The sequence below is a fragment of the Bacillus rossius genome, chromosome 1 (genome assembly GCF_032445375.1).
Source record: "Bacillus rossius redtenbacheri isolate Brsri chromosome 1, Brsri_v3, whole genome shotgun sequence".
In the NCBI taxonomy this organism is placed as follows: Eukaryota; Metazoa; Arthropoda; class Insecta; order Phasmatodea; family Bacillidae; genus Bacillus; species Bacillus rossius.
In genome coordinates this window covers 337,583,883-337,609,730 of record NC_086330.1, presented here as the reverse complement: position 1 = coordinate 337,609,730, position 25,848 = coordinate 337,583,883, and the positions used below count along the sequence as shown (strand labels likewise).

Below are 25,848 nucleotides of genomic sequence, written 5' to 3'. Positions count from 1 at the left end.
AACGTTTTACAAGACCCAAATTCGTTACGTAATACTTGAACGCTCCCCAATGAGGTATATTTATTGATAGATTAGCAAAAAATTAACAACTTTTGAATCGTTTCTCCATTACCACGTTCACTTTCAGGAGTTCTGTAATTTTTTTCTTCTTTTCACATCTCTAATTATTGTTAAATTTTGAAAATTCGAAAAGTTAGGTAAGGGAACGTGCGTTTATTTAGGCAATATTATGCAACAAAAAAAAAGCGATAGTCTCCAGATTATTGAGATATATAAGATTGTTTGAAAACACATGTCACCCCTTTTTCTCTCCTTAATTTTACCTTCCATGTTTTAATTTTTTCCTAAAATTTCGTATTAAGGAGTTAACAAAAATAAATAGGCTACAACACTAATATTTCAGACAACATATATGTTTACATGATACAACAAACCAAAATTCTACTTTTCTAAAGACCTATTAGAATTGGCAAATTTTAAACCAATAAACTAATTCCATTAAGTTACATTTATAATAAATGTGTGCTGATAGCTACAACAGCAGCAGTTCTAGAGTGAGTACAAACATAGGATTTTTTAAATGAAATATTGTATTTACATAGGTTTTTACTGTCAATTTATAAACACTGAGATAATTGTCATTATAAAGTATTCCTTACAAAAAAATTTTATGTAATAATTGTACTGGTTCTGCTAAGCCCATGCGCTTTTTAAAAACCTTTACGTTATGAAACGATTATAGGGTCATAGAAATTTGGCGGATTTCACGTAACACTATTCAGCTTAATGAAAGCCTTTTTACCAAAAAAATAGTACTTTCAACAGTCATTTGTACAAAATATAACAAATATATAATTTTACACCAATGTAGGTGGCAGCTGTATCTTCACCGATGTATGCGTATTTCTACCCTCACGTGATCGAGTGTATTATAATCCACATTTGTATGTGTAAAGAACTCTCTTTTGTTATTAAATTGCATCCAACAAAGTAAGTGTAAATTTACCAATTACTTACACATAATTTTTAATAGCTTCGGTGATGGCCCCTTGCAGTTTCAAAATCCTACTTCGTACATTTTTTCTGAGTGTTGGTTTAGCAATTTTTGCCTGCTCGCACAGTACTTTCAATTTATTGCAGTAATTCCTCAGGAGGTGATTACGGCAATCAATTTTTTCTACTGTTATCTTTGCATAGGGTCTAGCTTCCAGAATTTTTGTGTAGCAACTGCTGTCTCCATCGGCTATAAGCTTACCAAATATAACACCAATTACAGTTTCACTTTGTTTAAATCCCTCTACGATAATACTTGCTTCCATACTTGCTGAGCTGCCAGTCCAGTTTTTGTAGCTGGTGTGGGCAGGAATCTCTCCATCAAGACTTCGACTACAGACAAAGCAAAACTTGTTTCTAACTCCCATAAACAGAACTTTTTTTTTGTAGAATACCCCACTATTGCTGTAACACCATAAAGAGCATTGTATTGACATCTATATGAACGTTTTGACCAGCAACCATTTGCTACAACAGTTAAAATAGGAGTACCATCTGCACTCACATCTCTCTCTACTGCTAAAGCTGCTTCTTCTCTTATTGCCTTCTCCATTTCTTGTAGGGCAGCTTTCTCCCATGCATTACATATTTTGTTGCGAACCTTGGTATAAGTTTTGGATGACATGACAGGAATACCTATAGATGAGCAAAACTCTTCGATATGCGAATGACCTCCGCCTATACTCATCATCCCAGCAACGGCTCTTGAATTTACATCTAAATGTGTCTTGTCTTTAACTGGATCCTCTGTACGTAAGTGAATTTTTGATTACACATATTACAATACATTACAAAAGTAGGAGACTAATCATTGGAGATTTCCTTATAAACATTCATATTGCGCAAAGAACATCCACAGTGTGGATTGTGATTTGAGATTTCAGTGATTCTTTTCAGGAAGTATTCTATTTCTACCATTCTAACTCCATGAAGAGGAATTGTTACTGTATCTGTTCCTGATGTAAAAGAGCATTCATTTTCTATTACAAGAGGTTCTTCATCACATTTGTAAAAGATGTATTTTGCATTGTCTATTTCAAGCATCTCAATAAGAATATGTTTTTCATTATGTTCCCGAAGTCATTATTAATTTTGAGAAATTTGACCTCAGGTATCTCGTTCTGTAGATTGCAATACGATTATAGCATCTTAAAGTAAAATTAAGTCCTGAATAAGATAACATCATTACCATTATGTTTATTCTGCATTTAGTATTACATAAAGAATGGGAGAAACCTTTATCAATGAATACTAATATTTGTGAAGACTGCAAAATTCCGAATATACCATCAGAATGGAAGGAAATTTATTACACCATTACGAAGGACAAAACTTGGAGATTGATCTTCACAAAGAAAAAAATATTTACCATGCAAGCTATAGTGCGACAACAAGGAAAAGAACCTGCGCAGATCTCACTGCCAGCAGACAGTCACATGATGAGCGCGTCAGGAAGTGGAGGGGGTTAGTAATGGAGCCGCTGTCTGGCTGAAAACACCTTCGCGCTCGGCTGTCTCGCAGTCCGTATTACACGAACCGATCTACGTAATGGCTTCTACTTCGGGATTTAAATCACGTATTAAATCTAGCACGCCAGTGCGGGGAAAAGCTCGTGAAATTGTTTACAATGTTGCAACACATCTCAGTAGACAAAAACAGTTGTATAAATTGACGTACAATGTCTCTGAAACAAGTGCTGCAACAGGTGTCTCAGTATCAACAGATAGACGAATTCTAGCAGAAGGTAAGGCGAAATTAACGAGCAAAACCAGTTTAGCTTTTTCGACACCGACGCGTAAGAAAACAGAGCATAGGAAAATAATCGAAGTAGACGATTTTACATGTGGTGCCGTGCGGAGAAAAATTCAAGAGTTTTATACAGTAAGGACATTAAATAAGTTGACTAAGGCTTTGCAAGAAGACAATGTTTTGAACTGTAGCAGGGAATACTTGCGAAAGTTGTTGAATAGGTTAATGTTTCGCTGGAAAAGTGTCAATCGAAGAGAAAGATTTTGATTGAAAAGCCAGAAATAGCTGCTTGGAGAGGGCGCTATCTTGAACAAATGCGTGAGTTACGTGAGGCTGGCAGAACCGTAGTTTATGTTGACGAAACTTATGTTCATGCTACACACAGCGTAAGTTCTTGTTGGCAGTCAGATACGGAAATAGGTGTCACATAATCCACTGGGAAAGGTCCAAGATTAATTATTGTTCATGCTTGAGTAGTCACGGTTCACTATGGTTGGGATCGGTGGGATCGGCGCTGTCAACCAGTTCGCAGCTAGTATCAGGAACTTGAGGTACCTCGAAGTTGCTTTCCGTTGTTTCCAGTAAACTTTGCCGTTTGCTGAATAAAATAAAGGAAGTAGTAATAAAAATATTGAAATTAAATGCCAATAAAATACATTTCTCTAGCGATTCAGCAAATAAAAAATGGCATCATCAGTTTCAACTATTGTAATTTTACATTTCTGTGAAAAAAATGGCAACGTTAAAATTTTCACATTATATAAAAATGGCTCAGTATCATTCAAGCCTAGTTTTCACATGTTGTTAATCAGCATTCAAGTAATATATTTACGTAAAATATAAAACTACTGACTGCCATTGAAATCTAAAAAAATAATATTATTATACATTCTCAATTGCTAAGTTTTCCTAATTTAAAAGAATTAACCAATTACAAATATAAAATACTTATTTTGCTCGGGACTCCAAAAACTGAGTTCCTTTCCTTTTCTTGCGACGTGCAAAAAGGTGCAGTCTTTTCTTATTCCCTTTTCTGTAGTCTGCATTCATAACGAAATTTCTTCAGTTATGCGTATTCTCCTGACGAAGATTCTTGAATAGTAACGCAATCCAAAGAAGCGCGGGAAGAAGGCTGTGCAGTCGAGAAGACAGCTAGACCCCGTGGTCTGAGCGTGGTCGCTGCCTCCCCTACCGCCCCAGCTCCCCACCCCTCGACCGCTAGCTCACCCCCACGCGCCCCCAAGGCCATGCCTTCTTCCCGCTAACTCTCGCTGCCACGGCTTGCCGCCGCGCGCGACTCTTTCCAGGGCTTCTATTCATATAGAAGAAACGCTTTTCCTCAAAAGTTTCAGTGACGACTATAAGTTTTATATACATCAAAATGTTCGTAATCGCAATGCGCATGTTTGTATGACATTAATTTCCTCTAAAAATTTCACAGCAAAAACTTTTTTTTGTTTAATTAAACACTGAATAACTCGGTTGAAAAAAATTAAAATGCAAAATCACTTTCTAATGAACACAGGTAATAGTATAAGTTCTTCAAATATATCTTTAGAATATTTTTCAAACCTCAGGTTTCGTCATAAAATGTTTTCTCCCGAAGGCCTGAAAAATCGATGGCGGACTTGATCCAAAGGACCCTTAAAGAGACCCTGAATATAAATGCTTGCAATAAAAGTAAAACGTTGATCAACCAGAAAAAAGTCTGCACCCACTTTGAACTCTTGTTTTCACGAAGCAATGGAGCAATGAAGCGATGGAGTGCCGTAAGCGATGAAGCGATGGAGTGATGAGGCGGAAGAGCAATGAGCCAACTCACCAGGTTGGTCTCCTCCTCTGCCAGCCAGCGGCTGTCCTCCTCAGACTCCCGCTGCTGTTGCCGCAGCCTCTGTTCGAGCAGCAGTTGCTCGATGTCAGGCTCCCCGTCCTCTGGCCGCGCCCCGTCCTACGCACCACATGCCTTTGCTCGTTCCGAACTTCACGTCCACCATGCCCACGCTAACAGCCGCGTGGATGAGTCAACATTACTCCCAAACTTGCTTCAACATGTTTGATACCATGCCAAGGCAAAGGCAAATGCAAAATGTCGGGAGACTCTGAGGTGTACGCTATATCATATGCTACATGCAATTTATCCACAGCGTTTGCACGTATTGATATGTAAATTGTCGTTTCAGAACTATTCTTGCAAGATGTTTGTGTGTTAAGACAACATGTTGAAGATTTATTTCAGGTTTTTAATTCCATTAATAGATTTTGGGTGGCAGTGGGCAAAGACACAGAAAATGGGGGTAAATTGTGGCGAGGGAAGGGTTTAGCCTTCCCAGAAAAATACATTCAACAAACACAGAGTACAGCGTCATGCACCATTGTAACTGTCTCATGCTATCAAGAAATGTGCAAAAGGCTGAAGTTGGCAGGACATACAAGATTATAGCAGGTAAACCACTCGCTGCTCACTAGAGCCTTGTCATATTTTAACTGTGACCTCTCCACAAACCTAAGACCATATGAATGAGTGAGGGCTGAAGTGGTGGGGTCACATACCATGTTGATTTTTTTTTCTTTTCATTTTCTCATCATTACTATTAGTTTAGGGTATATTTCTGTAAAATTAACACTATACCTCTCTTGCATTTGTCACAAATATTTTTAACAGATATATACTAATTGTTATATAATGGAATTAAAAAGTCACGTAAGTTTTAGTAATTTTTATCACTTGCGCAACTTTTAACATAAATTATGTTACATTTAGTAAATATCTCTTGAAAATATTTGTTACAGAACAACAAAAGCAAGAGAGGTATTGTGTTAAATTTACAGCTTTTAACATTTTAACTAATAGTAATGAAATTAATTTAAAAAAATCAACATGGCGTGAGACTCCACCTTAACGTCTATGGACATTAGGGACATTAGGGACATTAGAGACAAATCTGGTTTTGACCCCAATGCGTCACATGGCGGGAAGCGAGTGATCAGACCACCCAACCACCGTGACCCCTAGGACATTTTGAAGAGCATGTTGACTGCATAACGTAACTTCTAATCAGTATTTTCACTCACTTACCATCAACGACAACAATTTCTGTTTGGATGAACATATGCAACATTGGTCATCTGCAAAATACAACTACTAGCAGGTACCTTTCAACTCTACGCAAAACAATAATAAAAAAAAAACAATAAATATACGAGTCTAAACCATTGTAGTAGAAAATTACATTATAGCAGAAATAATTATATTTACATGGAATTAAATTAAATTTTAGGTAAAACCCTGTTAAGAAAATTTAGATATTTACCACAACCGTTTATGCTTAAAACAATTCACTTAAAATGAAACGGTACAACTACTCTGACAAAATATGGGTGCTTGTAAACACTTTTTAAAAGAAAAATTCTTAAGAGGGTTTTAACTTACCGAAGTATCTAAACATTTCAATGAAAGACAGTGCACATGCCCAAATTTAAAACAACTTGTGTTAAAAATATTACAACATGCAAAACAATAAAAAACTTAATAGCAAAGTTACTGATTTACAGGACTTAAAAACCAAACACAAAACCAAAGAGATGCCAAAAAATTCACAAAAAAAAATCATATTACTAAATTGAAGTTAAAAAAAAAACTCATGGGCCATTCATGCCATGGAACGTAAAATCAAGCAATAACAGTGCATGTGAGACTTCATTACGTACTAACTCGCACAGCTTCCAGTTATCAGCCATGCACTTGCACACATGCCACAGCTCAAACTGCAAGAGCTGACAAACGAATAATACAAATTTCAAACAATTTCAACATGACCTCCGTGAAACTATGGACGAAACATAAAAAAAAAAGATATATGTACAATGCAGTGTGTTCACAACATTGTACTATTTGCTTGCATACGTATTGTCATAGCAAAATGTTCTCTTCCTTGTCGTTAGATGGCTAACTTTGTATTTAGGTTTGTACTCATAAAATAAAAAAATAAATAAAAATACCTGCTTTTGTGCAATGCATAGACAAGATTTTATGGTTTTATTTTTAGTCCGCTTTCGTTTTTAAAACAGTGGATTTCGGTGTTACCACTTTTATTTTTATAAAAAAACTGTTTTGTAATACTTAATCCACCAAAATAAAGGTAAAATTTATTGGTCTAAAACAGATAAAAATTCAGAAAAACAAATTAGTAAGCATTTATGGTTTTAAATTGACTAATTAATGGATGCACAGTAAAACAAATTAAATTAATTTTTCTGATCAATGCATTTTGGTAATTTTTTTGACCAGAAATAAATAAATTGCTTGAATTTCAAACATTAAAAGATTCCATTTTTTTATGATGTTAATTAAGTTTTGTTAAAATTCCATGATATAACATGCATTTCAGTATTATATGGCGTATTAACTTGCATTTTGGGGTCATGCTGTGTTCTGACACACTTTTCAGTGTTATTTCAGTTTTATCGCAATCCAACAAATGATCTTGTCCCTAGAATGCGTGAATAATCCTGGTGGCTATGAGTAGTGAGGTTTTTATTGGCTGCAGAGCAAATGAAAGAAATTGAATATGGAAAGTTAGTGAAATAGAAAGTGAAAGAGTTTGGTCTTCCTTTCACGTTTACAAAACTAATGGTCGATGGGTTCCAGGCACGGATCCTTCTCTACTCTCAGCCACCCCCCCCCCCCCCTCCCACCAACACCCTAATTTTCTTATTGCTGTCAAGGAGACTGTCATCTTGCCAAAAGGTGATACAGTCAAAACTCATTAACAACAAACCTGTAGGTATTTTGTATGGTTAGATTTTATTTTAGTTAATCAACTAAATTGCAAAACTAGTTAGATCAAGAATTTCATCTAATTAAGTAATACAATTCAAGTAAAGTTGTTAATACTTTTCTCAGTTACTTCACACACAATACTCCTCATAGAGTATATGTATTATTCTCTAAGTAAAATTGGCCAATACCTTAATCCAGTACCACTGTACTTTTATAAGAGTTAATACATTACAATCTCATGATAGGAACACCTGTAATTTACAAAAATGTTTCTGGTCTGTGCTACTCTTGAACAGACATTTATGACAGCAGAATGCAGCAGAGTTTCAGAAATTAACTACAAAATATCACATCCCAGACCACCTCAGCTACCTCAAAATTTGGTCTGAAGGGGACATACATAAACACATGAAAAAAAAAAAAAAAAAAAAGGGGGGGGGGGGTGGGGCCTGATAATTGTTGAATTTCCAGGAGAAATGTTACTATGGTCGATTTGTGTATTGGAATGTCTCTCAGACACCAAACTGATTTTAACATATTTTTATTGATTCTTGAAGAAAATTCAGTCATTTTGTCTGCCATCTTGCGACCACACAAAGCAGTACATTTAGAATATAAAACTTTTGCACATAACGTCATCCCAGACTTCTACACAACACAGGCGTTGACTGTTTGCAGGTACCTATGAATAATTATTATTTTAAAAGACAGTTCGCACTAATATCCCATGGTTCCTAACGGACTCACGGTACCGCCAAAGGACTCTGTCCTTGGAACGACAACTAAAAACGAATGTAAAGTCGCGTTACGGGCTTCGCCGACGACTGCGGTCAGAAAATTATGATTGCAAAGTCCAAAAGACAAAAAAACAGGTTGGTCTTACATGGTATCGCCCAGACCACAGCAGCGAACTGCTCTCTTCAACTACATACATAATTTTATACTTTTTTAGCCACTGCCCAACACACGGCATATCAGTACCTCGTCTAGACAATAACTGACGAAACTCAGCACATCACCAAGCTTGCACAAAAATCTACTTAGCTGGGTACTTCCCTGAAAAACTGCCTTACCATTAATTAACTACGTACAACATTTATTCTAACAACAACTATTTAGTGCCTCCCCTCTTTGGGGACTTCCCCTCGCTCAGTCACATGTCTCTGTACTTCTCCCACACCATCCATCTCTTGTTAATTTTACACAGAATTTAGGGATTCTCATCCGATATTCTCTCTCAACCTATACGTGTATGTATCTTCAATGATGGTGCAACTTATGAAACTATTGTATCAGCCAATAGCCTGCCCTTGCCTGGCCATGCTACAAAAATGGCATTGAAAAATTATGTTATTGCTCATTTTATGAACAAAGACAAATAAACAATACTGAAGAATTATATGAAAGCACCTTTAAACTCAAATAAGTAGACCAAACTAAGTAAAAAAATGAATTTTTCATAATTAAATAAACTGATCATCAGAAACATTAAAAAAGCATGAAACAATATAAATTCGGACTATAAAACAATAGCGAAACACATAAATGACAATATAATGAATTATTAAACTATTTATCGAGTGGGAAGGGCAGCAACCTGGGTTACTACAATGAAGACATATCATCTTTTTTGAATGAGTACTTTCTAAGCTGTTTACCCTACGCCACATTTTCCCTGTGGGACGAAAACCATTTTGAATTACATCATTACATATAAACAATATTTTGTACTAAAATTGCTTGGCATTATAACATCTATATCATTTCTAATGACTATAAGAACACTTTGGATTAAGGAGAGTTATGTGTAACAGGGTTTTTTGCTAACAAGGCTTCACTCTAGCCGACTCAGGCAAAGGCCAAGGGAACGAAGGGACGACGGGTGAGGGGGCAAAGGAGCGAGGGGGTGATCAGTCCTCAGCTGCAGGTATGGTAAAAATTGAAACCCCACCCCTTTCACCCTGCCAAGCAAAAAAACCCTGCCAAACAAAAATCTCCTTAATCACAAGAATTCTTATACGTAGTCACTAGAAATGACATAGATGTTATACATAATGCCAAGCACTTTCAGTACAAAATACTGTTTGTATGTACTAATTTAGAATGATTTTGTGAGTGAAGAATCTTGCGAGCTAGGCTTTGTAGTTCGACAGAAACCTGTTGCTCAGAACGGACCACCAGGGCCAGATAGCTGACGGAGCCCTATAGAACGAATTAGTGCAGACACGGCATGGCCCAGTTACACATTACCTGATCTAAAAACATCAATCATCGTAATGATGCTAATGCATAATTCTACGCATTCCTCTCAAGGCACTACATAATTTTATTTTTCAACCTTTTGGCTGCACCCCACTGATTTATTTATTTTTATATACTGTCTTTATCGGTGGCGAAGTTAAAGCGATACACTTTTTCTTACACTTAACTACATTAAAAAAATTCACTACATTAACATTGCACACTAAAAAATAAAATAATAAAGTATAACAAAAATATACTTGATGTTAAATAGCACCTATGATAGAAAAAAAAACTTCAATATGAACTAATTCTTATAAAAAAAAAAAAAAAAAATCATGTGTAACTCGAAATTGAGCACAGTCATACATTTGCTATAATGTAATTAAAGGTCAAATCTGTCATTCATATCCAATGTTAGATAATATGAGATAGTATTAAATTAAAACCAGTCACACACACATTCATATACGTAGTAGTGAAGCAGGGAAGTGATCATGTTGAGTATGTGATCTGAAGATGCTTCTTCAGCGTGTGCTTAAAGGTAGATGGTTATTAGATTGCCTTGTCGTCTGGTCCAGTTTGATGCGTAATACTTACCCCTACTTCCCCTTCTGTCCCTCTTACCTCTCACGCTCCTCACCCCCACGCAAACAGCTCACGAGATGTCTGGCCCGTACTTTAGGTTACAGCCGCTACGTCACCAATCACGGACATCCTCGCTTACGCAAGACATCAAGACCAAAAGTTTGTGTTAGTGAATGGGTTTCCTGTTGTCACATGCCTATCACTGCAAACTAATTTTGCGAAACTTTAAGGGCTGGAAGGATAGACTGAGGCGGACCAGTTGCTTGGTCAGCAACATCACTCAACTTAACGTGCCATGGTTTCTTCTCATCGCATTAATCTCTGAAAGTGCTGAAACGTTCACTGATAGCCAGTGAATCTTAAGAAAAAGGACTTACCGTATTTACTCGTGTATAGCGCGCCCTCGTGTATAGCGCGCACCACGATTTTTGCAACTAATTCCAAAGAAAAAAAAATTGAAATTTTTTTTTTCCCCCATAAATAAATTTTACTAACATTTTGTGGTACCTGATTATTTAAATTGATGTGTGGTGATGCGTCAGGAAAATACATAAACTCTGCTGTCTAAACGGAAGATAATGAAGCGCTATATCGTCACAACTGGTACGTGGAAGGAAGGAAGGGAGGGAGGCGTGCCGCGCTACGTTGCTAAGCTGGCGCGGAGAACTTGATGACTCACCGGTGAGGAATGGAGGAAGCGAAGAAGTTGGCTTGGGGGGGGGGGGGGAACTGGTGACAACATTCTCTCTTTCTCTCTCTCTCTTTTTACTAGCTTCTGAGCTGGCTTTCTGTAAAGGGGGGAGGTCTAAAAATAAACAAGAGACCATGATGTGCGAGCTTGCGCGCGCGCGCGTGTGTGTGTGTGTGTGTGTGTGCGTGTGTGCGTGTGTGTGTGTGTGTGTGTGAAAGAGAGGCCTTGTTGCTTGTGCGTGTGTGTGGGGGCTGGCCAGAAACGTCACCCGTCACCCGTCACCCGGCAGTTAACGACTTCCACTCCTCCCCGCCTCCCCCCCCCCCCAAAATTTTTTTTTCCCGTGTATAGCGCGCATCCTTATTTTTTTCCTTTACTTGAAGGGAAAAAAGGGCGCGCTATACACGAGTATATACGGTATATAAGGTTAGCCATCGTCATGCACTGCATGTGAAATTGTACGCACTTAGATAATTTGTGCACAGTTTTGTTTTAGTTCAGACAGATAACTTTAAACATACTTTTATCGCAATAAAAGAAAGTAGACGTACATGCCTTCATGTTAAATGTCAGCAATAGTATTCACTCATTTTGATCCATAACACTTTTTACTAGAACTTTCGCAGCATCTGATATTATGAATGCATATCAGAAAACTAGCATTTTTTTTCAAGCAGTTCATTTGCAGTCAGTACCTGGGAATATATTTTTTTTCATGCCGCCTGTTTAAATGTTTGAACTATAGTTAAAAGACATAATTTTATTTCAATATATTATATCCCAAAATTTATGTTTACTAATTATTTTAAATGGGAAGACATGTTAAAAGTTAAATAATGTTCAAGCACGAAAAACAACATTAAAAAATTTAGAAATGATTACGAATAGTGCTCTGGTAACTTCACTGCAGTTATGACTTCAAATTTACTAAGTGGACACCAGAAATAAACACATCCATTTATTTTCCCCAAGTACAATACACCTGTGTGTTTTTCTTCACGTGCTAGGCATGCCATAATTGGATTACACCTTTTAAAGAAGGTCGAACATGCTTCATGAGGGTGCGAATCATACTGCGAGCAGTGCCTAACATCAAATGACGTAATAAAATCCACACATTGAAAGTCGCCATGCTGTAACTCAGGCACAGTCTAGGTAACGGGCAGCGAACCTGGACCTCGTCACCACCACGCTCGTCGTCGTCGGCGAGCGGCGGCTGGCCGCAGCAAGCCTCCACCTCCGCCCCGAAGGACGAGGTGAAGGAGGCTGACGAGATGGTGGCCCCGTCGCTCGCCACGGAGGACACCAGCGAGCCCGGCGGCGAGGGAAACAGCATCTCTTTGGCTTTGGGCCTGGCCTTGAGCGAGCCCTGGGAGGGGGGGGAGGGGGCCGGGACGGAGCTCGGGGAGACGGTCGGGGACTGGTCGGCGGCGCGGGCCGCCACCTTCTTGGACACGCCGTACACGACGGCCGGTTGGGCGGCAGGGGAGGGAGCAGTCTTCTCAAAGTCTACCGCTAGCGTGTTGAAGCCGGTGGCTGGGGTGGTGTACATGGAGGGGCTGATCCCCCGCGACTCGTTCTCCCGCAGCAGCTGGACCAGCACCTCGGGGTTCTGGGCGACTATGTAGGTGGTGGGGGCCGGGGCCACACCCCCGTTCTCCGGAGAGCCGGCGATCGATGCGAGCGAGGTCGAGTCTGCACCCACCACGGGGAAGCGAGCAGGCTTCGGAGGCGGGGGGTCGTCCGACCCCGACGAACCTGCAACAAGATATAGCGCATCTGCCATTACCATCACTAATCACGTGATCAGTGTTACCATAGAAAACAGTACTATAACTTTGAAGGATTTGTATTTGCCATCTTGATAATTTTCATGTCATTTCAAATATTTCTTTACGGTTAATACATCAAAAACTAAAGCTCATCATCATCTAACAGGTTTTCTGGTACTAATTGAGTTATGTCCATTATTTATTGTTGAGTTATGTCCATTATTTATTGTGTATGATGAAAATAAAATAAAGAATTTAACAGCTTTTGATGATGGTTACAGATGAAACAAAATTAACAAAAGTTAAATTTTAAAATTTTACAAGAATAGTTGCAACATTATTTGTGCCCCGATGAGGCCTGATTCAACAAGAAAGTTAAGAAGACATTTATAAAAATCGAAAATCTTCAAATCTCCATACGTCTAGCTTTAGATTTGGCCACTTCGACTAAAAAAAAAAATCCACAACCATACAAAATACCTTGTTGGATTAAAGATTTGAGTCTCAAATTTTTTTAATTTAAGAACATTTTGCATACGTTGTACAATATACAAATTTTAATTACAACATAAAAAGAAGTTTGTGTACGATTTTAAAATTGTATCATTTTCAAGGTCATATTTTTTATGAGACTCATACATTAGGTTGATTTGTACATTGCAGGAGTTTTATACTCACTCAAAGTCAGCCTACATTGAAGTTGTCTTAAGAATATTTCAGGTCATTTTATATTTCGGTGGATCATAGAAGTGACATCTTTTGCAATTATGAATTTTAATGGAAGAAATGGTGGGTGGTAATGTCAGAATAAAAAAAAATTATTTTTTTTACTTTAAAAATACCTTCTTCTGACTGCCATTTTGTTTTGAGTTGTGTGCGCATCCAACATTTAAGCAGGGGCGTAGGAACCGGGGGTGACAGGGAGGACATGTCCCCCTGAACTTTTTGGGTGGAGGGTACTGTCCCCCCCAACTTTCTAGACCGTGATATTTTTATTTTATAATACTATTCCGCATTACTGTTATGCTATTTGAATAAATCAATAATCTATGCAATTTTAAGCGAATCGGGTACCATGTATCAAAGGTTCATGTGCAAGAAATATGTCCAGCATCGAAATTATAACATTCAAAAACAAATAGTGTAGTGACTTTACTTTAAACTGTCAAAACGTACCGATGTTATTTGAAATAGAGTATACCTGCAGGACTACACCCCTTCCACTTTGCAACCAGACCTAATGTCTGTTGTCATTAGGCAGCTTAGCACTAGTCTACCTAACTTCCGTCGACACTGGAGGTGGTGAGGGGTGATGATATGAGAACAGACCAATACGGCATTGACAGAGTGAATGGGTGCGCAGCTCACCGCGACATCTATCAAGTTTCGCAGTTGTAAACAATCTGAGTCGGATCCTGGCCGGGAACTGAACCGGGATCACCTCGGTGAGAGGAAAGTGACCTGAACACTCAACTACCATGGTCCTATATTTGTACACGGTGTCTACAAATACCTGGGAAAACAATTTAAAGGATTTTCAACAGTTTTAAGTTAAAATTCTCAGGGTGATATTTACATATTTAATAAGAAAAATTAAACATGAGAAAAATGTTACATGAAACAGATCTACTATTCGTAGGAATGTACGGATTTTCAAGTTAGAAAGTTGGAAAACCTTTTCAGAAATCATTTTTACATGATTTGAGAAGACAAGTATCCAACAACTCACATTTAAAGGGCGACTATAAACTGTAGTGAGGCGGCAATTTTTTTTTTTTTTTTTTAAACGTAACTTTTGTGACATGTAGACACCACATCCATTCTTCCCTTTGAATTTCCAGCGTATTGGCCTACATTGTTGGGGAGTGTAACTCACCCCAGGACATGGCCTGCACCCTCCTGTTCTCCCTCCGCATCGTCTCCTGCTGCTGGTGGCGCTCCTCCAGCAGGATCTCACTGTGGGCAAACACAAGCAGGGGCCGCTCATCACCACGCGCCCGACCAACGCCCTTGCTTTACATCCAAACAACCCTCAAACACAGGATGTCTACAAATATCTCGGTATGTCTACTTGACTTTTTAATTGAACTTTCTTTAGAATTTTTTTTTAAACAGAGACATTTTATTTATAAGAAGCAGAATTAAACATAATTTTGACAATCCTTAGTTAACCTTGAATTGTACAGATAGCACAGCGTTCATGATACTGTACAGACACGGAAATGGTTAGTATGTAGAAACACACACATACACACACACCGACACAGACACACACACATACATACGATGCCAAGTTTAATAAAAGAATTTTGTGATAAAATTTTTACTTTTAAATTTTAAATGTTGCATCAGGTCAACAAGGTAATGGTTTGTTTGTAGTAAGTATTTACAGACTGATTTATGTTGTTTGAGTAAAAACAAATATACTTACATATACTTAATGTTAAAATATGTGTTTGAAAATATTTGTTTCCGGTTATTTTTGGTTTAATGTATCTGTTGGACGGCAACTTTTAGTTTGAAAAATTACCTAGAAGATAGCATTGCATTCGTAATGCTTTAGAGAACCAACAAAATGTTAAATATCTTTGATGCCATGTTTGTTTCAACACAATTTTCCTGACTAATAAATTAACGTGTTTGGTACTCCTGTTGTTTGGCTCGCCCTGAGAAATCAAAAACACCACTTGTTAAACAGAATCATGGGTTACAACAAAGGGAAAAAGTTTAACAGTTATTCCCTAAAATGAATATGTACTATTCATATATTTATCATAATAAGCATTTATTTTTAAAGAATTCTATGTTTTGTGTCATAGTTTCATTTTACAAGTTTATTTACAACATGAGCACATATGAATTTGCTTGTTACCGAGGTTAGATGCTTACACATCACTGGAAAGTATTGAACAAATAATTTGTTTTAACAAATTTTCAGCAGATTCCAGACCTGAATAAACACCATAGGCACATAGTAACAAGAATAATAAGTTCTTATAAAAATACTTTCTATTTTGCAAGTCTTATGTAACTCTTTAAAATAATGACTTAAAAACAGGTATACTTTTTTTGTAAAAATTATATAAATTAGACATCAAAATACTTAAAAAAGATATAAAAATATGTTGGTGAAGTATTCTAAGCATTTTATAATGTAGAGGACTGTAATGTATGAGATAGTATTACAATAAGAAATTTCCATTACTATAAAATTAAAACTGATTATTTAACATTAACAATAAATTTAAATTTTTTTAATAATTTTATATGACATAATATTGTGCAGTTCAAGAATTGATTTTTTTTTTCAGGTGAAATCCACAAATATATGCATTTGAAATACAAAAAATTAAACCTCAAGCAGAATAATGATCCGCCTTTTATATAAGTCATGTAATGACAAAATGTAACTATAGACAAAATGTAATGGTACAGTAAGAATAAGTCATTCCTACTGATAATGAACCTTTTTTATAGGTACTACTGGAGTTAGCTATGCTCGGCAGCATCACTAAATTTTTTACAAGGCTAAAGCCTTTGGAAATTAATCTGGTTTCCAGTACACTTGTTAGCTTTGAAGTTGTGTAACTATTCGATAAACAAATGGGTACATGGCAAAACTGTACACTGTACGCAAATTATTACAGCACAACAATATTGCCAACAATTAAAAAAAAATATTATTAAAATATTGAAAGCAGCTTGTGAAAGAAAAAAAAATTATTACAATTGCAAATTTTTAAAATTTTTGTTTGGTTTACATTTTACTAACAACTCAGAGAAATCAGAAAAATAAGCAGTCATGAGCATCACTTATGGTAAGGAATGGTAACAATTTCTTCTTGGAGTAATGTACTTAAACCAAAGAAAACTGAAATCAGGAGGCTGGATGAGGACACAAACAGACAACAAACAGTTACAGAATGTGACAACGTAAAAAAACTATTATTTTGTAATAATGACTGTGCGTGAGTGTAATTTGAGAAGCCCCAGTTATTCAATACTTGGATACATGGATGAATAAATGAGTTATGGCTTAACATTTCAGTAACATCCAGTCATTATAGACAGTTAGGGGTGATGAGATGCACATAGTACTGAAGGCATGCTCCGTGGAAAAGGATGTGAGGTGGCGAGGAAGAAAGAAATGGTAGCACCTCGAGAAAACCCCACTGGCTCACAGCAAACATTCGCCACATATCCCACTCGCGACACACACAGGTCTGAATCTGGAATCTAACACGGATCATCTTGGTGCGAAGCAAGTGATACAGCCATTTGTCCACCATGGCCCTATCTACGATCCTCGGAAGAAACAAGGATGTAAACCCCAGCATACAGACATAATACATAGACAATGACAACCCGGATTGGGTTCGATTCCCAACAGGGTCAAACACTGATTTTTCATGAGAGTGATATGTGGGAAATGTGGGGGATGTAGCTATGAGCCAGTAGGTTTTCTCTGAGAACTTTCAATTCCCCCACCCATTCATTGCGTTAATGCTCCATTTACCCCTAATCACCCCTCATCGTCTCCAATGACCAATATGTTGAGACATTAAGCCATCAATTTAATCAATAATTCATTCACAAAAGGACTTAACAAAGGGGGCTCAAAGTACTCACTGTAATTATTTGTACATTATAGTGGTTTCATTTTCTCAACAGGCAATCGCTTTGCACTGTGCATTGTCTGGAACAACTAAGAACACAGCGTGATCAAAGTTTGTACCAACGAAGAAGGAGAATGTGAACGTACTTGAGCACCTCCTTAATCTCCTTGAAGCTCGGCCTCTTGGATGGCTCGTAGCACCAGCACTGCGACATGAGGCTGTAGAGTCGCGGGGGGCAGTCGGGCGGCAGAGCTAGCCGCTCCCCGTTCTCTATCTTGCCTATCACGTCGTTGTTCTTCACCCCTTGGAACGGCTTCACTCCCAGCATCAGTATCTCCCACATGCACACGCCTGCGCACAGTCCGACAACATGCGTGAGTGACGCTCCCTCCATTTAGTTCGAACGGTTCCGTTAAGAAGGGACCTCCTGGTTGCTGTGGGATCCAAACAACTTAACCACCTTCTTCGGGCTCAAATTAATAATGGTTGGGCCTAATTACAGCTCAAAATTTACTTATTACTTTATCAGTCATTGAGGTACCATACAACCCTGCAAATAACATTTTCAAAAAAGGCCAGAAAAAATTACACCTGCAGAATAAGAAATAGCAGGAACTACACTATCAAGAAATCTATTTCAGAGAAAATTTTTATTTTAGTTTTTATATCTATTTAATAATTATAAATTAAATAATTTTTCTGGAAGTAGACATGTAATTTTATGCATAACTGCAGTACATAAAAACTGAAAGCTGAGCACGGCTTGAAGTGTGTCTTATTTGGAAGCATGGTTGCTAGGTTCTTCAAATTCAAAATCAGATTTAATTTTTGACTAAATGCGGACTCTCAGTGATATGTTGATTCCGTCCATGACCCATCCATCCGTTAACAAGCTGAGTGATTCACAATGATCCACAAGTCCGTCAAATACTTTTACAACTTGATGCTGCCAACAGACTAGAAGGAAGATTGTGAAGATATCTCTTGTACAGGTAGTTTAGATTGATGATCATGAAAATTAAACACTTATAAATCATTACAGTATATATATATATATTTTTTCGTTCTGGTAGTTATTAATATATTATCATGTTTACCTTAAGTAATTAATTACACTCCTAAATCTCGATCAATTTCTGTATCAAACATCAAACACAGTAAAGGTTGCTGACAATTCATTGCTAACACTTTGGTGGTTATAATTTCATTTATCTGTTTGTCGAAAGTTAAATCTCGTGAAGGTTTTGACGGACGGACAGACACAATTTTCAGGGCTTCTGACTGGCTTGAGGTGTCATGATTGACAGACAGATGGGAAAGGACGGATACAATGAATCACTGTGTGTGTAAGCTTTAATACCTATTACCTACTTCTAGAAACAACAGCTCTCTCTCCCACTTTGCCCCTCCCACAGACTGACAAATGTACACAAACTTCACAGGCACAATTTTAATTTTCATACAAACCTCACTGTACAATTTATTACCAAGAAAGATGTTAAAAGTAGAGTTTAGCAAAAAAAATACACATCAGAGAATAAACACAGAAATCATGAGAAAAAAAAGTCATTTTAAGGCAAATCTGGCAGAAGTCACTGCCCACTCACCAAACATCCACACATCACTGGCCGTGGTGAACCTTCTAAAGTTGATGGATTCTGGCGACATCCACTTGATGGGCAGCTTGCCCTTCGAGGCCTTGTAGTAGCTCTGGTCTTCGACCCAGCGACTCAGGCCGAAGTCGGCCAGCTTGACGCAGTTGTGAGAGGATACCAGGACGTTGCGTGCTGCTATGTCTCTGTGGAACAGCATTGCTCATTAGAGTGGAGGCAAGAGCACATGCAAGCATATACAAGCATGCAACACATGCACTCTCATAACCATTAAAAAAAAATCACACAGCTCTAAATGTTAATGGCTTTAAGCACAGAATACAGTTAAGTCAATGAAGTAGCTAAGTGGTTCACAAAGATGTACAATGCTAGTCATGTAACTGGTAGTTATTAATATATTTTCGTGTTTACCATAAGTTATTTATTACACTCATAAATCTCAGTCAATATCTGTATCAAACATCAAAAACAGTAAAGGTTGCTGGCAATACCTTGCTAACATTTTGGTGGTTATAGTTTAATTTGTCTGCTCATCGAAAGTTAAATCTTGGGAAGCTTTGCAGTTTACACCACTCTATTATGATTTGGTTCCATATCCATTATTCCTTATTTTCTTTCATTTAACTGTATTGTGTATTAATGTTTCTTGGACTCCTGTTAAGTGTGAAAAATAAGATTTCCTGTATCTTTAAATTTGATTAGAAAAAAAGTTTCACAGAAGCTCATTTCTAGTTTGCACCTCATAACGAATATCTAAAAATACCTCAATCAATTTCAGGACTGTTTTGTACCTTTTAGTAAAATTTTCCTTGGGAGATTTTTTTATCAAAAGCATGGTCTTCTTTATTACAGGCCTGCCCGATCCACCGACATTTTTTTCATCGTTCTACGCACATACTTCATGTTAGAGATACTACAGATGATACTGGCGCTAATCTGACACAGGTTTTAATGGTGGTTTGATAATATGAAATAAGAAAATGCTTAATTGTGTATAATATGGTTGCCCAAATGACAGTAAATGAATAAAGTGAATTAAATAAAGATTACACTTTCTTTTAAAACTATAACTTAGCAGAATTGAATGTATTTACACAAAAAGACAAATTTTAACAATAGTAATCACAAAGCAAGATAGGTAGGGTTTACTTACTAAATTGTAAAATTAAGATTTTTTTTGTGGGCATAGGCTTAAACAATTAAACAAAATTTGTTTAAAATTCTTTTAATGGCTTTCTAAACTATATCCTTTTACAAATGTAATTTATAGATACAAGTACACTGTTACTAGAATTGATGTTCACATTTCATTTAGCCCCAAAAATTTATATTATATTGCCACAAAAAATAAATAAATTTAACTGTATTATCTGATGAACTTAAATTAAATTTGGAAAAATTATAAACATATTATTGATTGGAAATGGAAAACAAAAATTTGCAGTGTATAAATTTGAAATGTTAATCCTCATGCTTCATAGTTGGTTTTACTTTGCTGTTTAAATAATTATTTTCGTAATTTTCTGAAAAACATTTAAATAAACTTATGAAAGTCATGTTTTTGAGTTCCCTCCAGGTTATTTGATGTTTCTGAAAATTGGCATTATATATTTATAGTAGTTTATTGGTAGTTTACAATTTGATTAGAATTTTTAGTTACATTAGATTGGCTATAATACTGTAAAATGGTTGTTAGGTTTGGTTATTTGTATTTAAAACACTGTCAGATTGGTTGGATTAGGCAAGTCTTATTTCAAACACCGTAAAATGGTGTGAATGTTTGGTTATGTTATGCAATCTGAATTAAAAATACTAAAAAAATGGTATAAATTTTTTGATAGGTTAGGTTCGCACCATTAAAAATATTAAACAACATTAATGAGGACACTAGTACTAAAGAAAACAACCATTTTTGCAATTCTAATTTTTTAATTTTAGCAGAGCACCTTCTCTGAGAAATTAACATTATTTTAAATAGGGATACAAGCTGTAGGTAAAGAAATCTAAGGTGTGTTAGGTAAGTTCAGGGAAGCGGGATGGAAGATTTGCAGTTAAAACTGCAGATAAAGAATATGTCAGAATTTTCTAAAACATAAAAAATTAAATAGTAAAAGATTTTTGTACTGAAAAATAAACATTAAACTTTAATAATGTTTTATATCACAAGAATGACAAAGTATTAATTTTCTAACCTTGGTTTTTGAGAGGAGCTTTTTTGGAAGATGGTAAACTAAAAAATAATTTTTTTTAGCATTTACAATTACCGCTTTATTTTCCCGCACATAAGGTTTCTTAATACAAGCAGTTTTTTTATTTTGATAAACAATTTTTATATGTATTTAGGTATTCATTGGCGATATGCACTTGTCATGGTCGAAGCAAACAATTAACTGGCATCAATGCTACAAATGTATAGCTTTATTAATACTCTCGTCCATTTGAAACTTTGGTCGGAAAGAGAAAGAAAAAATCACTGATTAAAAAAACTTATTTAGACATAAATGAGTTAAGTAAACTAATTACAGGTATCAAAAGTACATATCTTCTAATTTACTTTAACAGAAATCAAACTGCCATAAACTTCAACATCTGTTGATAATTGCCATTTCAATAACACGTAAACTCAGTTTAACGTACATTTCCCTATACCAACTAAACAAATTTCCTCCAGAGTTATGTACCTACAAATACAGACAGAGATAGATGCGCAAAAGCACAAGGTTATATAGTTTATAGTTTCACGATGATCATAATGTGATTTTTGAACACACACAACACACACGCGCACACACACACATACGGGTGGAACACACAAAATTAAACATGAGCAAATGTAATACCAAATGTTATACCATTCGCAGGAACATACAAATTTTCAAGTTATAAATCTGAGATAATTTCTACGTGATTTAAAAAGCAGTCTCCAAGCACTTAGTGCGGTTATAAATGAAGTGAGGCGTCAAGAAACAAAATGTGAGTTAGCCAAAGACTCACTTCCAGCACCATTGCTGATTGTTTCAGTCCCCCAGCTTCCTCACTCTCCTGCGAACTTTCGCGACCTGCAGTGAAAAACCGCCCACCTGTGCACGAACTTCTTGGACTCGAGGTAGGAGAGGGCGGTGGACAGCTGGAAGGCGTACAGCAGCAGCGTGGCCTGGTCGAGGCGGTGCTTGTTGCTCTGCAGGTAGGCCCTCAGCTCGCCCAGGCGCGCCAGCTCCATCACGATCCAGATGGGGCTCTCCGAGCACACGCCCATCAGCTTGATGATGTGCGGGTGGTCGAACTGCTGCATTATGTCTGCAACGACAGAGCCCTGCTCTCCGACACTTGCTCCTCCTCGCCGGCCCGCGTTCCACGAGTACACTAGTACACACATTAAAACTGACAGGTCATCAAAAAAAAAAAGGTTCTGTGGTTATTATTTTCACACATACTGTCTCTTTAAAAGGCCTTGATCCATAAATTTGCAGACTTTTGAAAACATTATTTTTACCATAAATTGCTTTGCATAGAGCGAAAATATTGTCCACTATATTGTAAATAAAGTTCAAAACTTTATAACAAGCATAGTAAGTATTTTAACCAATATAATTTGTTAAATGATTTTAATTAAAAAAAAAATTTCGTTAAAGGACTTATACATAATGGTATTATGCACAAAATATAAATTAAGATTGGTGAATGAAACTGTATATAATATATAAAAATTAATTTAATTTTAATTAAAACTTTTTAAATAGTAAATGTATGCCACTAAATGTAAGACATGAACATCAACGATAAATAACCTTAAGTATATAAAATTTTTATATAGAAGATTGTCAATGTTTGAATGCAAAACCCAATACAACGCAAAATCTTATAGCAATACAGTAGAACCACTGTAAGTCGAACTCGAAGAGAGACGCCAAAAAATTTGAGTTATAGAGTTTTCGACTTATGGAGTATTTTGACTTAAGCGTATTTTGATTTGACATAAAGAGTGGAGGATTTCGATTTAAGCGGAATTTGATTCGACATTCATTCTTATACATTTTGAGTTAGAGAGGTAAAATAAATAAAAATTCAAGTTGCAGAGGTGACAAACATATTTTTGTTTATTATAAATCAACATTATTTCAAAACATCATTAAAATAAAAATAAAATATGGCATTAAAAAAAGTCATTCTTCTTCTTCTTTTTTTTTGCTTTAGATAATTCGGTTGTTCTCTATCTATAGCATTGTCTAAGGTATAAAGAGCAGAAAATTCTTGTTCTTCACAGTTGCTGGTTTGCTCTATAAAATTCCGTAAAGTATTCAATGCGGTTCTTGCCTCTTTGACAACAAATGACTTGCTTCGCTAAAGTTCATATGAAATCAAAAATAATAAAATGAAACACCTGACACCAAGCAAGCAAACACGTGAGTCATAAATCCGTGGTAATCCTATTTATTGTATACTCCTAAATTGATTTCTAAGAAACAATGGTGTACTTACATTGTCGACAAATTCGGTAACTTATTTTTCTTCGAACTATAGAGGTAATAAGTTTCAAATAATCAAGTTGTAAAGGTTGTAAAATAAACCACTGTTATGTTCGAGATACAGAGGTCCAATTTAATTTTTTGAGTTATGGAGGGAAAATATCTACCAAAATGGCTTGGAGGGACTCACTGATTAAACTAATAGAGGGTTGAGATTTCGAACAATGGAGGTTTTGGGGCTTGAATGGAAATGAACACAACATTTTTTTCGAGTTTGGGAGGTTTTCGACTTATCGAGGTTCTACCGTATATGTTATCAGTTGGACTAAATCGAAGACAGGCCATGTTTAAGTTTCATTTTGAGTATTTGTCGACAGGAACGACCTTTAGAAGTTGATTCCGAAATGTCTGTATTGGCTGGAATGCATCACGCACAGTTGTACTCACAAGCTTCTTCGAGAAACTTCTCCGCTGTGGCAAGGTCGGCGTCTGCCTTGCACGTTTTGACTGCGACGGGTACGAGCTGGTTGTCCCGGCCTTTGTACGTCCCTTTGTGCACGTCCCCGAACTGGCCCTCGCCGATGATCTCGTTCAGCTCGACCTGGTTCCGCACCAGCTCGTAGTCGCGCGCTGGGGGGGAAAAAGACACGTACTTTACATGCACAGAACTACGTTCTTTAAATGATTCATGCAATGGGGAATCATTATTTAATACAATTTCTTGGTCATATGCCATTGCAGTACAGCACTGTTTGTCATGGAAAAAATTCAAGAATGCAAATTAAGAAATAATAATAAAAAAAAACCCACAGAGAACAAGCCTAAACCAGCTAAGTCAAACAGATAAACCTAAAGATGTACCTAAACAGTCTGTTTTTGCCTGATGACGGGAACAAATGCCAATTCCCGAAATGTCACCACTGTTTTGTCATAGGAAACCTACTGTGTCCAGGTCATCTGTTCAGACAACTTTGAAAACTGTTAATACAGCAAACTGTCTTGTCGTTAGCCCACTGTGTTCGTCCGTGCTGTTATTATTTTTTTCAAGACTCCTTCCACGGAAATCTTGTGTTGTCTTATATTTAGTTTGAATGTGTTCATCTCTGCTGTTGTCGTCATATTGTCCATAATACCTATTTAGGTACTAAGTTATGTTTAGCTGTTTGACATAGCTTATTTAGACTGGTTCTCTGTGAGTTTATTTTTCCCATTTTATTTCTTGATTTGCATTCTTGGATTTTTCCATGACAAAAAGTGCTATCCTGTAATGGTGTATGTTCAAGAAATTGAATTAAATCACACACAAAACTGCAACACTATCATCAAAGTAATGATAATGCCCACTGTTCCCTACTTTATTGTAACCACTGTCTAACCAGTTTTGGCTTCTGCTCATCTCTACTTCAATGCATTTCACAAGCATCAGTGCAATGACAAACCCTCGACCCGCGAACAATTTTTGGCACACCACAAAATAACTACACAAATACTTAATAAATTGAAATAAAACAAGACAACACTACTTTGAAAAAATTCAATTTGCAAATTATATTTTTTAATCAGAAATGTTGGCCCGCTGAGAAAAATTACTTGAATAACCAAAAATCCGAATAATAAAAAAATTTTTCACTCATCAAGTATGGCAGTACCTTTTCCTCCATTTATAAGTGAAAATGTTGCCTCAGTAAAACTTTTGTATGTTGTACAAGATACTATTCCACTTATTTTAATTCAAACCATCCACATAAAATTATTATTTATTATATATATTAACTTTTTTACATTGATTAAATAGGAAAGTCAAGGGACAAACAAGAATTAAAATTATCCATGATTTTGAAACACAGAAGTTCTGATTATACAGTCTGCAAAGTATAATCTGTATGCAAACGGCCCAGGGTAAAAGTTTACAAGTCAAAATTAGCCTTTTTTTTTCCAGGAGAAACAAATAAGTAACAGATTAATTAATTTTGTTACTTAAGAAATAATATAAAAGTTTAATATTATTGCAATTCTGATATTGACACAGTTATTCAATACAAAGTTCAGAATTCCTACTACAGATGAAATTTGATTCTTTACCTTGGCCTTTAATCCCAAGACCTTTCAAATTATCTGTGTAAATAGGTTAGTTAAAAAATACAGACAGACATAGAGACAGAGAGAGAGAGAGAGACAGAGAGAGAGAGACAGAGAGAGAGAGAGAGAGACAGAGAGAGAGAGAGAGAGAGAGACAGAGAGAGACAGAGAGAGAGAGACAGAGAGAGAGAGAAATGGAA

At 36.5% G+C, this 25,848-nt stretch overlaps 1 protein-coding gene across 9 annotated transcripts in view; it reads right to left on the bottom strand.

Annotated features, from left to right (window-relative positions):
• LOC134528097 (focal adhesion kinase 1) overlaps nt 1-25,848 on the bottom strand; it is a 386,174-nt gene that overhangs the window by 15,476 nt on the left and 344,850 nt on the right. For 6 of the 9 annotated variants that reach the window (XM_063361356.1, XM_063361351.1, XM_063361352.1 and 3 more), the window contains 7 exons: nt 24,017-24,199; nt 22,184-22,400; nt 19,098-19,288; nt 17,637-17,841; nt 14,751-14,830; nt 12,616-12,860; nt 4,625-4,750 (listed from right to left, as the gene is read on the bottom strand). In XM_063361356.1, coding sequence (XP_063217426.1) covers nt 4,625-4,750; nt 12,616-12,860; nt 14,751-14,830; nt 17,637-17,841; nt 19,098-19,288; nt 22,184-22,400; nt 24,017-24,199 — 1,247 coding nt within the window. The remainder of the gene's footprint in view (nt 1-4,624; nt 4,751-12,615; nt 12,861-14,750; nt 14,831-17,636; nt 17,842-19,097; nt 19,289-22,183; nt 22,401-24,016; nt 24,200-25,848) is intronic. The other 3 variants (XM_063361355.1, XM_063361354.1, XM_063361359.1) reach the window with 1 other exon arrangement.